Below are 14,642 nucleotides of genomic sequence, written 5' to 3' on the forward strand. Positions count from 1 at the left end.
CACAGTTGAAGAACAAGATCAATGTTAAGAAGGTTGCTAAAGATCCAGAGGCAGCTTTGGTGGCTACTACAAAGAAGAACAAACAGTTGTTCTCCAGTTACTCTAGTAAGGTTGAATCTGAGGATGATGAAACTTCTGATGATAGTGAATCTGAAGAAGATGAGGAAGATGATGATCTGGAGGCCCAGATAGCTCTTTTGGCTCAGAGAGTTGAGCAAAGAAAGTTTGGTTTTAAGAAGGGTAAAGGTAAGAGTTCATTTGATCCAAAGAAAGCTAAGTGTTTCAAGTGTGGTAAGATAGGGCATATAGCTGCTGATTGCTGGTCTAAGGTTGAAGGAGGTTCAGATTCCTACAAGTCTGTTGACAAAGCAAGAAAGTACAAGTTGAAGTACAAGAAATTAAAGAATGAAGCTGAGAAGGCAAAGGGTAAAGAACAGGAGAAGGCTTTGTATACTGAAACATGGGAGGATGAAGATTCATCATCAGATGATGAGGAAGACAAGTGTTTTATGGCTTTAACTGAAATGGTTGGTGGATCCAGTAATTTTGAAGAGGATCTGAAGGCTATTGAGAAGATGGATATGGATAGTTCTTGTAATAAAATTTCTGCCTATAAGGTACAAAACTTTGTGAACTATTTTGATAATGAAAAAGTGAGAATGTTTCAGTACTTGTTGCTTGACTTTAAGTGGTGTTTAGAAGACATTGATAGGTTAAGAACACAAATCTTTGATCTTAAACAGTCAATTATGGAAAAAGATGCTGAAATTAAAGGATTAAAATCGTGTGAGGCTGAATTAGACACTTATAAAATGGCATATGCTGAAGAAACTAAAAGATTAAATACAGAATTAGGAAGATCAATTAAAAGGTCAAAACATTATGAGTCAATTTGTAGATCTTGGTGTGTATCTTCTAAAAAGAATTCTGATGCTATTGCCAAACAAATTCCAGATGATGTTAAGGCTATATTAGGTGAAAACTACATATTAGACAATAATGTGGAAGCTGATCCTAATAGATTTAAACCTGATATTTTACCAGATACTTTTGTAAAGTTTGATGGTGATAAAAAGATTTTGACAAATGCTTTTGTAAAATCATTAGATCCTGTTGAGCCTTTAGACATCATTGTACTTGAGAGCAGAGATCCTTTAGAGTCTGAAATTTTGTTACCATCAGACTCTAACTGGTCAGAAAGTAAAAGTCAATCAGAGTCTGAACTTGAGAAATCTTCAGACTCTAACAGTTTAGATTTGAAAATTAAAAGTGAATGTTCTGACCAGGAGTCTATCACCCATGAGTCAAGTTGCAAGGACATATCTGATTTATCTTCTGTTACTAGTACCAGTCCAGATTCTAAAAGGTCAAAAAGAAAGTCAAAGTCCAAACAGACTAAGACTATTCGAAAACTTAAAAAGGAAATTTCAAAACTTAATAATTTAATCAAAAGTAAAGAGAAATCTCCTGTTAAGAGTACATGTTGTCTTCCAAAGAGAATTGAAAAGTGTTGGAAACCCAAAGTCTGTGAAAGTGAAAGTGTTTTGAAATCTGTTAAAGACAAGTTGATCTGGATTGGTAACAAAGCTTTTGTATGGAGAGTAAAAGATTCTCCTATTGAACCCACTGAAAAGTGGGTTCCCTCCAAGAATTAATTGTGTAGTTGTTTGTGTCTTGTGTAGCAGGGTAGTAAGTGGTATCTGGATAGTGGCTGCTCAAGACATATGACTGGATGCAAAGAACATCTTGTAGAGTTTGTAGAAGAGAAGGGTCCTCCTGTGAGATATGGTGATAATTCTGTTGCAAAGACAGTTGGTTATGGTTCTGTGAAAGCTGGTAGTGTTACTTTGATGAAAGTTGCCTTAGTTGAAGGGTTGATGCATAATCTGCTAAGTGTTAGTCAAATTGCTGATGAAGACTGTGAAATAAGAATCAGAAAGAAAGCTGGTATTATTTATGATCCAAAAGGTAGGCCAACACTTGTGGCCTGGAGACATCAGAATGTGTATGTATTGGATCTGAATTCTGTTAATTCTGGTATTGAGACATGTTTGTATTCTCAGACTGTAAATGAGCTAAATTGGCTGTGGCATAAAAGACTTTCTCATCTTAATTTTAAGAATATAAATGAGCTGTCTAAGAAGAAATTGGTGAGAGGTCTTCCACAGCAACCCTTTAAGAAAGATAAGCCATGTTCTGCTTGTATTATGGGTAAACAAACCAAAACCAAGTTTCCTTCAAAAACCCTGGCTACCATTTGTGATCCACTTCACATGCTTCATATGGATCTGTTTGGTCCAATGAATACTAGTAGTTTGGGTGGAAAAAGGTATACTCTTGTGATTGTTGATGAGTATTCCAGATTTACTTGGGTTATTTTCTTGGCTGCAAAGAGTGATGCTCCTGAAGAAATCATCAGGTTGATCAAAAGAGAGCAGGTTCAAAAGGGTATTCTTGTTAAACAGTTAAGAAGTGATCATGGTACTGAGTTCAAAAATGTTACTTTAATTGATTTTTGTGAAGAATCTGGAATTGGTCAAAACTTCTCTGCTGTAAGAACTCCTCAACAGAATGGAGTTGCTGAAAGAAGAAACAGAACCCTTATTGAAGCAGCTAGAACTATGCTATGTCAATCGAATGTAGCTTTAAGGTTCTGGGCTGAAGCTGTAAACACAGCATGTTACACTCAAAATAGGTCACTGATTGTGAAGAAACATGGTAAAACTCCTTATGAGTTATATCACAAAAAGGTGCCTACTATTCATTATTTTCAAGTTTTTGGGTGTAAGTGCTACATTTTAAATCAAAGAGATCAGCTTGATAAGATGAAGCCAAAGTCTGATGAAGGTATTTTTATGGGATATTCTTCTGTATCTAAAGCTTATAGAGTTTACAATCAGAGGAGAATGAAGATTGAAGAATCTATCAATGTTTCTTTTGATGAAAGCTCCTTAGAAATGGATCAATCATCCAATTCTGAGAATTCTGCACTTGAAGAAATGTCTAAGTTAATTTCAGAGAACATTGTTCAGACTCTGGATTCAGAGTCTGAGTCTGATGAACAGTGGTCAGACTCTAAAAATATTATTGCTGAAGGTGTTCATACAGAAGAATCTACACAAGAAGAAGAGATTGTTGTTAATCAAGAGAGTGGCCAATCATCAGATACCACCTCAGATCCCATTGTACCTATCAGAAGATCTTCAAGAAGCATAGTTCATCCAAAGCATCTTGATGATTATGTTGTGGATACTACAGGGTTACCCAAGACTAGTTCTTCTAATCAGGCTGCTGTGTCTGAATCTGCCATAGCTAATTTCTGTTTGTTTTCAAGTTTTCTTTCACTTATTGAGCCTAAGAAGATTGATGAGGCACTAGGTGATGATGACTGGAATGAGGCTATGACTGAAGAACTTACAGAGTTTGAAAGGAATGAAGTATGGGAATTGGTTCCAAAGCCTGATGATAAAACTATCATTGGCACAAAATGGGTATTCAGGAACAAGGTGGATAAAGATGGTATTGTTATCAGAAATAAGGCAAGGTTGGTTGCTCAAGGGTACAGGCAAGAAGAAGGGATAGATTATGATGAGACTTTTGCTCCTGTGGCTAGAATTGAAGCTATCAGATTGTTTTTGTCTCATGCTGCTCACAAAGGGTTTAAGGTATCTCAAATGGATGTGAAGAGTGCTTTCTTGAATGGAGTTTTGCAAGAAGAGGTGTATGTGAAACAACCTCCTGGTTATGTAAGTAAGAAATTTCCAAAACATGTTTACAAATTGAAAAAGGCATTGTATGGTCTGAAGCAAGCTCCAAGAGCCTGGTATGATACCTTGTCAACATTTCTTCTAGAAAATAATTTTTCCAGAGGAGCTATTGACAAGACTTTGTTTGTCAAAAAGGACAAAGGTGATGTGCTACTTGTTCAAATTTATGTAGATGACATTATATTTGGGTCTACTAATCCTAACTTGGGAAAATGGTTTTCTGATATTATGTCAAAAGAGTATAGAATGAGTAATTTGTGTACATTAAACTATTTTCTTGGGTTGCAAATAAAACAAAGTTCTGAGGGTATTTTTATAAACCAGAGTAACTATATTGCTAACATGTTAGACAAATATGGTTTCAAAAATTGTTCTTCTATAAGAACACCAATGAGCATTTCTGAAAAACTTGATAAGGATGAGTCTGGTAAACCCACTTGTCAATCAACCTATAGAGGTTTGATTGGATCTTTGTTATACTTAACTGCAAGTAGACCTGATATAATGTTTGCTACATGTCTTTGTGCACGTTACCAATCTGACCCTAAGGAGTCTCATTACAAAGCTGTGAAAAGGATTTTTAGGTACTTAAAAGGTACCCCTAACCTGGGTCTTTGGTATCCCAAAGACTCAGGGTTTGATCTAATTGGTTACACAGATGCAGACTATGCAGGTTGCAAGTTAGACAGGAAAAGCACTTCTGGTGGATGTCAATTGTTAGGTGGAAAACTGGTTAGCTGGTCTAGTAAGAAGCAAAACTCTGTTGCTACTTCTACAGCAGAAGCTGAATATGTTGCTGCAGGAAGCTGCTGTGCTCAATTACTTTGGATGCAACATCAACTTTTGGATTTTGGGTTGACATTGTCCAACACTCCAATCATGTGTGACAATGAGAGTGCAATTGCTATTACTGAGAATCCAGTGTTTCACTCAAGAACAAAGCACATTGAAATCAGACATCATTTTATAAGGGATTGTGTTGAAAAGGGCAAAGTGTATTTGAAGCATATTGGTACAAAGGATCAATTGGCAGATATTTTTACTAAGGCACTTAATGAAGAAAGGCATTTTTATCTTCTTGGACAACTTGGAATGTTAAATCCATCTAGTGAAATGTTGTCTAGTGATGACTCTTCCGGAGTCTGATGTTTTAATGAGTCTGGATGAGGTAATGCTATTTCAGAGTCTGAGATGGTGTGACTCTGGTGTATTTTTGATGTAATTTTGTGTAAATTATTTTCTATCTTGAGTCAAATAAAGTTTTTTTTTTTTCTTGTTCTGTTTTAGGTAAGTTTATTTTTCTTTATTCTATTTCTTATAATAAAAGGGTCAAAACTGTAACTTTTTGAGGAGGTAAATGGTAAAATTTTTGGCGGTGTCAGAATTATTTAATAGGGTTTAAATTTTAAATTTTTTTTTTGTCAAATCAGTCGATCATCTCAAAACCCTCATCTGTTTTTCGAAATTCTCTTGCGATTACAATGGCGAACATGAAATTCATCCCTTTTGTTCTGGAACCAACTGAAAGGATGCATCGAGCAAAGGATTTTAGAGGTAATAAGGAGGTACAGGTATCGGTGAACAATAGGGTAGCTTGTGGTAGAATTCCAGAAGGGTTTGCTAATGAGGGATATGAGGAATTGATGCTGTTTATGAGGAATCATCCTTTGAAGGATGCCTTCTTTAAGACAACGGTGATGTATCCTGAGATGCTGGCTGAGTTCTGGTACACTTGTAATGGGAACAGAGAAGCAAGGTCAATTACTGGTACTTACAGGAATGGTAACAACACCTTAACAATTACTGAAAATCATTTAAGGGCTGCTTTAAACCTTCCTTTTAATGAGAATTTTGTTCGAACAGCAGCAAAATCTGCTGTACGAAATTGTTTTAACCTAGTTGGTCAGCCCTTAACCAATTCTAGTGTCAAAATCAGTATGTTCAGTCCAAGGTGGATGTTTCTATTGTCAAATATAATCAGAAGTTTGAGTTTTAAATGTGGGAGTCTAACTGAAATAAATGATTTTGAGGCTCATATTTTTGATGCCATGGTAACAGGGAGAAATATAGACTTTGCACGTCTGTATTTTAATGAACTCTTAGTGCTTACTGAAAAACCTTTAAGAGATCACAATGTGCCATTCATAAGATTTATGAGTCTAATGTTTGAACAAGCAATGACACCAATTTTGTACAATGGTTTGCAAACTTTTAATGTCTATGAGTACAGGTATTTACCTGAATGCAGTGTCAAAATGTTTCATAGGCACATTGATGATGGTCAAGAAGTCCCTCTTACAGCTGCTATGATGCATTGGGTCAATTTGGGCCGTGCAGACCAACCTGCAGATCCTGAGCAATCAGAATCTGAAGGGGCATCTTCTTCAGGATCTGAGCAATCAGAATCTGAAGAAGGTCACAACAATGGTCAACAACATTCAACAGAATCTGAACATTCAGTTTCTACCCCCCCAATTACTCCACCCCATATTGTCAATCAAACAGAGCAGGCTGAAGATATGGTTGAAGAAACACCACTTCAATCTAACCCATCTTCACCCACTGCTACTGAGCAAATATCTTCATCAAACAACCTTATGAACTCACCAGTTCATACAGAGAATACCACCATACTTGAACCCTTAGATGATTCAGCACCTGTGAATTCACCATTACAATTCACTAGGCAAGATGGTGCTAGTACTGTTTCTTCACCTCTGCTAGAGGTTGTTGCAAGCAGTGCTTTGACCTTAACCAAACCTGATAGGTTAGTTAACTTGGATACCCACATTACAGTTACTGATGCAACCCCCTCAGTTAACTTACAAACAGAGGTCCCAATCCTGGACTCATCAAACCAAATTCAACAACCTACTGAAATGGCCAAACCTACTTCTACCTCAGACTTAAGTCTGTCACTACCTTTCCAGAGCATGTCATCCTTACACACTCTTGCACAGGCTGCCAATGCCACACTCATGTCACAGGGTGTGGTACAGGCCTCAACACCTTCTTTATCCAAGGATTGCTTTTCTTCACAACAGGAAAGTCATGAGGATATACCAACCATACCCACATCTATTGACACTGCAGGTCAGACTGGGGCACCAGTTGAATTGGTTGGCTTGAATACGGCTTTGACTAATTTGACTAAGAAGTTTGATGACAAACTATCTGTTGTGCAGTCTGATCTTTCTAAAAACTTTAATAATAATTTTGTTTCAAAATCAGAGTTGATGGAGGTGAGGAGGTTGGTTGGGGAGTTGCAGGGTGGTGCTGGTAATTCAAATTCTGTGGTGATGTTTAATGACAGGTTGGATGTATTGGAAAAGAAAGTTGATGGGGTAGAAAGTTGTTTTACAGGGTTTGCTTCTGATTTGGTTACTTTAAAAAATCAACAAGCTGAAATCTGGGAAATCATATCTTCTCTTCAGGTGGATGATGTCAAAAAGGGGGAGAAAAGAAAGAGAGTTGATGATGCAGAGGTTGCTGGTGATAAGAATAAGAGAGCTGCTGTTGAGGGGGAGAATCAAATTGAGGGGGAGCACATTGTTGTTGATGAGGTTGTGGTTTCAGAAAATGTGGTTGAGAATGTTACTGTTGGTGATGAAATTGTTGCTGGTGGTGTTAAGGATAAGGGTAAAAATGTTGCAGCTGTTGGTGAGATGATTGCAGAATCTGCTGGTGATATTTCTGAAAATCCTGCGGTCTTGAATGATCTGAGAGCTAAGTTGAATAAAAGGTTTAGATTTAGAAGGTATGAAGGAGAAGTGTTGAAGGTTGAAATTGATAGGACTGAGTATGATGGAGTGTGTTTGTTTCTGACTTTATCTCATGCTTCTGATAAAAGATTAAGGGTGAAGTTGAATCAAATATTGAGGTTAGGATTTTGTGAATGGAGAGGAATTGCATTTGGTTTGAGAGGTTGTGAAGGTGACAGGGTGATTTTAAGTGAGGTGTTTAAGAGGATTTTTATGTTTGTGCATCTGGTGTTTGAAGAAGGGTTTATTAGTTTGAAGGATTATGAAGTTTTCTGTGAAGCCTTTAATTTGAGAAAGAAAGAAAGAAGGGTCAAGAGGATAGTTGATACATATGCTGTTCCTGAACATATGGAGTTTATAGATGATTTTTATGTTGAGTATTTGGATGCATTGCTGGTTAAAACTTCTAATGGAAGGAGAATGTTGATTAGAGTGGATCAGTTTGAGGATGCTAATATTGAGCTGCTATTAAGTTTGATGACAAGGTGTGAATCTCTGCAGACCTTACCTTTTCGAAGAAAGTTGTTGATGCACTTGTACAGCAAGATCAGTATGATGAAGAAGATCTCACACATGAAGCATAAGTGCAAGCTGATTGAAAGAGAGGTCAAGAAGTTGATGGGTTAGTAGCTTGAATTGTTTTGACATCATCAGATAGGGGGAGATTGTTGGGAAAGTTAATCTGATGAGTCAAAGTATTTTGCAGATTTTAGAGTCTGATGATGTTAGAGTCTGAGGAGCAGATGATGTTAGAGTCTGAAGTTTTCAAAAGTCAACTGCCGAATGATTTCTTGTTGATAAAGCCATTTGAAGATTCTGGAAGATCTCTTTTATATTTAGAAGATATATGATGATGCGTTTTTGTGTTTATCTTCCAGAATTAATCTCCTTAAGTTTAGCTTTGATCCTTGTATATCTTTTCCTATTTTGTAGAGTAGTTTGTTAAGAAACCAAATCTGGAAGATTTGGTTCTTCTTGTATAAATACACGTTTATGTTTGCAGTTTTTAAAAATATATCAAAAACACGATTGTGCTTAATATATTATTGGTTTTCTTCTAATTCGTGTTCTCTTAATTTTCTGCACTTTAATTCCTATTGTTTGTGTGAAATTAAGAGTCTGGTGTTCATAGTTGAATTACTGTGAACTAATACCATCAAACTCAGTAAGTATCATACCACTCATTAGTTTTATGTGTTCTCATTATGTGATTCATTTGGGTTTTTGCAAGATTTCATAAAGGTTGTATTTTTATACTTATTTTCAAGATTTGAGATGAATGTGCTATGGATATGGTTGTTTGTGAGTTTTATACTTATGGGGTGTTCTGTAAAAGCTCAGTTAAAGTTGAACTCCACTTGCAATTCAAATGATTCAATTGCATTGAAGAGTTTCATGAGTGGATTGGAATCAAGAATTGATGGGTGGGATTCAAATTCTTCAAATTGTTGTGATTGGGATGGAATTACTTGTGATTTAAGTGGAAAAGTTGTGAAATTGGAACTATCTAAGAAAAAATTAGTGGGTAAATTAGCTGATTCTTTGACTAATTTAGACCAGCTTAGAACCCTTAATTTGTCTCTTAATTTATTTAAAGGCACTCTTCCTGATTCAGTCTTTCACTTGCCTTATATAGAAGTTCTTGATTTGAGTGCTAATGAGTTTTCTGGGGTGTTACCAGTGAGTGTAAACCTATCTTTGATTCAAATTTTAGACCTTTCTGATAATAACTTTGAAGGCCCAATTGCACCAGGGTTATGCAGTAACTCAATTGGAATTAGAGTTCTTAAATTAGGGATTAATTACTTTAATGGAGAGATCCCACCCGAATTCGAGAATTGTAGTTCTTTAGAACATCTTTCCCTTGATGCAAATTATATATCCGGGATCATACCCGAATATCTATTTAGGTTACCAAGATTGTTACGGTTGTCTCTTCAAGATAACACATTTATTGGTCTGCTTCACAATAGTTATCCTTCGAATCTTGTTTATTTAGATGTTTCGCTGAACTACATTTCGGGAAATTTACCAAATTACTTTCATACCTTTCCGAATTTGACTTATTTTGCTGCTCATTCGAATTTTCTTGAAGGTAGGATACCTTTTTCATTGTTGAATTCTCGTAGCATTTCTTCGTTGATCTTAAGAAACAATTCGTTTTCTGGTTCAATTGATGTTAATTGTTCAGCGATGATAAACCTTATGTTGCTTGATTTGGCGGATAATAAGTTTATAGGAGCCGTTCCTAATAATCTTCCTTCATGTCAAACATTAAAACTCATAGACCTCGGTGGAAACAACCTCACGGGTCAAATCCCCGAAACCTTCAAAACATTTGATTCGTTATCGTATCTTTCACTTTCGATGTGCAACTTGAATAACTTATCCGATTCACTTGTAATTCTCCAACATTGCTCAAATCTTACCACTTTAGTCCTTAGCCGAAGCTTTAACAATGAACACATGCCGAATTATGCTACTCTACACTTCAAAACGCTTAAGACACTAGTGATCCCGAGTTGCAAACTTACAGGTACGATTCCCATTTGGTTAAACGGTTTAACCAATCTAAGGATCTTAGATTTGTCATGGAACCAATTCAACGGGCGGATCCCACCCTTTTTAGGAAATTTACCGTCTCTTTTTTTCTTGGATTTATCGAACAACTTTTTAGACGGTAGGATTCCAAAGAGCATAACCGAATTACCTACTCTTCAAAATCATGATCCCTCCTTAGGTGTTTCTTTAGAGTTTCCTATTTTCATGCGAAGGGGTATGAACGGAACATTGTTGAAATATAGTTATGGTAACCGATTCCCTCCTACAATAGATTTAAGTAACAACTTTCTAACGGGACCCATATGGCCCGAGTTTGGACATCTTAAAAGTTTACATATCTTGAATGTAAAGTATAACGAGTTATCAGGTAATATTCCAACCGATTTGGCGAATTTATCTTGCATAGAGACTATGGATTTGTCTCATAATAGATTATCAGGGGAGATACCGTTATCTTTGGTGAGGCTCGGGATGTTGTCAAAGTTTAGCGTTGCGTATAATAATCTAACCGGGGTTATTCCTTCTGGAGGACAATTTTCGACATTTTCAAACTCTAGTTTTGAAGGTAATCCAGGTTTATGTGGTGAATTTGTATTAAATTGTAAGAAAGTTGAAGACTTGTTGCGAAATAGAGAATCAGATGATGATGATGAATTTTGGATAATTAGTTTGCCTGAGTGGTGTGGGTTCGGAATTGGTTTCGTTTTGGCTTTCATTGTGTGGTTTGTTCTTCCAAGATTTAGAGAGACAGATAAAATGGATAAATTTGAGTAAGTTGGAAGTGTGTTATGTAAGTTGGAAGTGTGTTATGTATGTAAAATGTTTGTTTGTTTCCTAATTCCTTAGGCAATTTTCAATATTTTAGACTTTTTCATTAGATTATATACATGAGAATGGTAAAAAAGTGTATTGTACAGGAGGAATGATAAGATTTTAACAAGATAGATTGAGCATGGTATGTTTAGTGTTGGCTTAAGTATTTTTCTTTATTCTTTCATGTGGTGTTTATTTTTTACTTTGTAGAACTTATTACATCATCTTATGTAGAGGGGCAAACACTTTATTACAGACTATTTGTTATAAAGATATAAGATAAAAAAATAATATCTTATTTTATGTAAGCGGTATTGGTTTCGGTTTTAAGAAATCAACGTTTTCAGTACCGGTATTTTACGGTTCCGATTCCGGTAAATATCCGGGATTACGGTACTAAATACCGAAATTATACACATTCTATAAAATAGAATATTAGAATGAGATAAATAGAAAAAATACTCAAAAAAATCACTAATTCCCTACATACTTACGGTGTCGACTTTCCTGCAATCATAAAGCTACAAAATTTTGTGCCGCAAACAAGGAACTTCTTCCTCCAAGATTGTTATATTCATTGTATTTTAACTTTTAATTGTGTTAGATATATTGGCAATACAAATTTCCACCGTGACATCCGAGTCAGCATTTAGTACGGGTGATCGTGTACTTGACCCATATAAAACAAGGTTGTCAGCCCAAATGGTGGAAGCTTTGATTTGCACCCAAGATTAGATAAAACAATCAAGTACTCCTATATTTGGAAGATGAAGTAATTGATATTCTGAAAGATGGCGACGTCGTAGTTGGTAAAATATTAGTATGTTTTATTTATTTTGTTTCTAAAAAATATTTGTACATGTTTTTGCGATAAATAATGACCGATTAACAAAATTTGTGTCTTTTTATTATATAGAGATGGAAAAGGATCAAGAAACATAACAAAAGGGAAAAGAGAATGCGAGCTCCGAAGCTTAGTTGGTTTTTTTTTGTTAAACTTTATTTAGACGAATTTTACAGGAATTTTTTCTAATTTTTAATAGACAGTACATGTATGCAATTTTTGTTTTACCAATTTTTTTCGTTATTCTTATATTTGTTTATCGCATGTTCATCTTCATCTTATTTATATATCATTGTTCTTTAACGAATAATTTACACTATATATAATTGGAAAAATAATAATGTATATGTACATCATACCACGTCATTCGTATTATCTACACCATTGTCCAAACATTGCGGTACCAAATGGGTAAATAACCGAAAAATACCGGTCCCGTACCGGTACCGAAATCGGTACCGTATTGAAATTTCGGTACGGTTTCGGTTCTCCATTTTACTCAATTTCGATACCGGTACTAACTCGTTGGTCAAATCCCGAACAGTTTCAAGAAATTCAAGTCTCTTTCGTACCTTGCGCTTTCTAATTGCAGCTTCAGTAACCTCTTAGCATCTCTTAAAAATCCTCCAACACTGCCCCAATCTAACTGTTCTTGTTCTTAGCATGAACTTTCGTAACGAACAACTGCCAAATAACGAAGATCTAAAGTTCAACGCACTCAAGGCTCTCGTGCTTTCCGATTGCAGTCTCACCGGAAACATTCCATCGTGGCTGAACGGTTTAACACATTTGCAGCTGTTGGATTTGTCATGGAATCAGTTAACAGGTTCGATTCCAGCGTACTTGGGCGAGTTTAAGTCTATGTTTTATTTGGACTTGTCGAACAACTCGTTATCAGGAAAAATACCGAAGAATTTAACACATTTACGGAGTTTGATTTATACAAATATCTCATTACAAGATCCGTCGGAGGATTTTTCGTTATTCACGAATAGAAACACGAGCAGTAGAGAATCAACGTTGCAGTACAATCAGATATTGAAGTTTTCGCCACTAATTGACCTCAGTAACAATCTCCTAATGGGTCCCATCTGGCCGGAGTTTGGGAAGCTTATAAGGCTACAAGTTTTAGATCTAAAACACAACTTGTTAACAGGTAGCATTTCGAGTTCTTTATCAGGTATGGAGAACATAGAGACGTTGGATTTGTCGTTTAATAGGCTAACAAGAACAATTCCTTCATCGTTGGCGACGCTAAATTTCTTGTCCAAGTTTAGTGTCGCTTACAACGATCTAACGGGAATTATCCCGTTTGGAGGCCAACTTTCGACGTTTTCTATATCTAGCTTTGAAGGAAACCCGGGTTTATGTGGTAACTTGTTTCTAACGTGTCAGATAAATCAAGACTTGATGCACACTTCAGAATCTGAGGACGACGAATAACCACTCAAGGTACTAAAGAAACAAGAACAACAACTACTAATTCATCGGCTAATATATTTCTGAAAAGTCGAAAACTAAGTGATAGGGGCTTTGTGAAATCTTCTAAGATGTTAATAGGTAAAAGAATTGGAGTTGGTTGAATATATTTCCCAAAATAACTTAATCCTTTTTTGCTAAGACCGGCATAGAAATAGGCCACTGACGTGAGTAAAGCCAAAGCAACAGTAGTATTTATATCATTGGTGGGTGCGGCTAACTCCCCATGAAGTAATTGTATGATTTTCCAAGGTAAAAGGGCGCCTGACCAATTAGAAACAAAAATAAATAGAAACATAGTTCCAATAAAAGGAACCCAAGGACCATATTCTTCTCCAATTTGAGTTTTACTCACATCTCAAATAAATTCAAGCACATATTCGAAGAAATTCTGACCACCGGTCGGAATGGTTTGTGGGTTCCGAACCGCTAGAGCAGCTGAACCTAATAAGATAGCAATTACAACCCAAGAAGTAATAAGTACTTGGCCGTGGACTTGGAAACCCCCGATTTTCCAATAAAAATGTTGGCCTACTTCCACACCGGATACATCGTATAACCCATTTAGTGTGTTGATGGAACATGATATAACATTCATATTGCCCTCTGACAAAAATAGAACTTTAAACAAAATTATTTTCCAGAGTGGTATCTCACTGATGGCTCGGACCCCCCGGAAGGAGGCCTTCTTCGCCTTCCACCTAAGCTGCGCAGGAAAGGCCCAAAGCCAATCCCAGGGAACAGTGAAGCTTCATAGGGTCTTTCTGTCAAGGTGCAGGTAGTCCGCATCTTCACAGACATGTCTATTTAGCCTCTCTCCGAGATAGTGCCCAGATCGTTACGCCTTTCGTGCGGGTCGGAACTTACCCGACAAGGAATTTCGCTATCTTAGGACCGTTATAGTTACGGCCGCCATTCACCGGGGCTTCGGTCGCCGGCTCCCCTGTCATCAGGTCACCAACTTCCTTGACCTTCCGGCACTGGGCAGTAAAATTCTGAAAGGACCCGTTCATATACATTATAAACGATTCACAATAGTTGATTACATCGCGAGGTATTTGACCTCTATATGATACATTTTACAAACATTGCATTCGTTTTTAAAAGACAAACTTTCTTTACAACGAAAGTTGATGGCATGCACACCATTTCATAATACATCCAACTATAATTGACTTAATAATAATCTTGATGAACTCAATGACTCGAATGCAACGTCTTTCAAAATATGTCATGAATGACTCCAAGTAATATCCTCAAAGTGAGCTATTGCACAGCGGAAGATTTCTTTAATACCTGAGAATAAACATGCTTTAAAGTGTCAACCAAAAGGTTGGTGAGTTCATAGGTTTATCATAACAATCATTTCAATATATTAATAGACCACAAGATTTCCGTTTATAAATATATGTACAC

The 14,642-nt window shown here is 36.3% G+C and overlaps 1 protein-coding gene across 1 annotated transcript; it reads left to right on the forward strand.

The window, feature by feature from the left end:
• Positions 1–8,845: 8,845 nt before the first annotated feature.
• LOC139849953 (phytosulfokine receptor 1-like) lies at positions 8,846–13,190 on the forward strand. The gene is made up of 2 exons (XM_071839562.1): positions 8,846–9,928; positions 12,357–13,190. Exons 1-2 carry the CDS (start codon positions 8,846–8,848, stop codon positions 13,188–13,190), a joined length of 1,917 nt encoding a protein of 638 aa, XP_071695663.1.
• Positions 13,191–14,642: the final 1,452 nt, after the last annotated feature.

Source organism: Rutidosis leptorrhynchoides, chromosome 5 (genome assembly GCF_046630445.1).
Source record: "Rutidosis leptorrhynchoides isolate AG116_Rl617_1_P2 chromosome 5, CSIRO_AGI_Rlap_v1, whole genome shotgun sequence".
NCBI lineage: Eukaryota > Viridiplantae > Streptophyta > Magnoliopsida > Asterales > Asteraceae > Rutidosis > Rutidosis leptorrhynchoides.

Excerpts from the sequence above, each read along its gene's own strand:
- LOC139849953 (XM_071839562.1), top strand. The coding sequence starts at position 8,846 with ATGGGGTGTTCTGTAAAAGCTCAGTTAAAGTTGAACTCCACTTGCAAT. Across the intron at positions 9,929-12,356 it reads ATAACTTATCCGATTCACTT|CATCTCTTAAAAATCCTCCA; the intron begins GTAATTCTCCAA and ends GTAACCTCTTAG.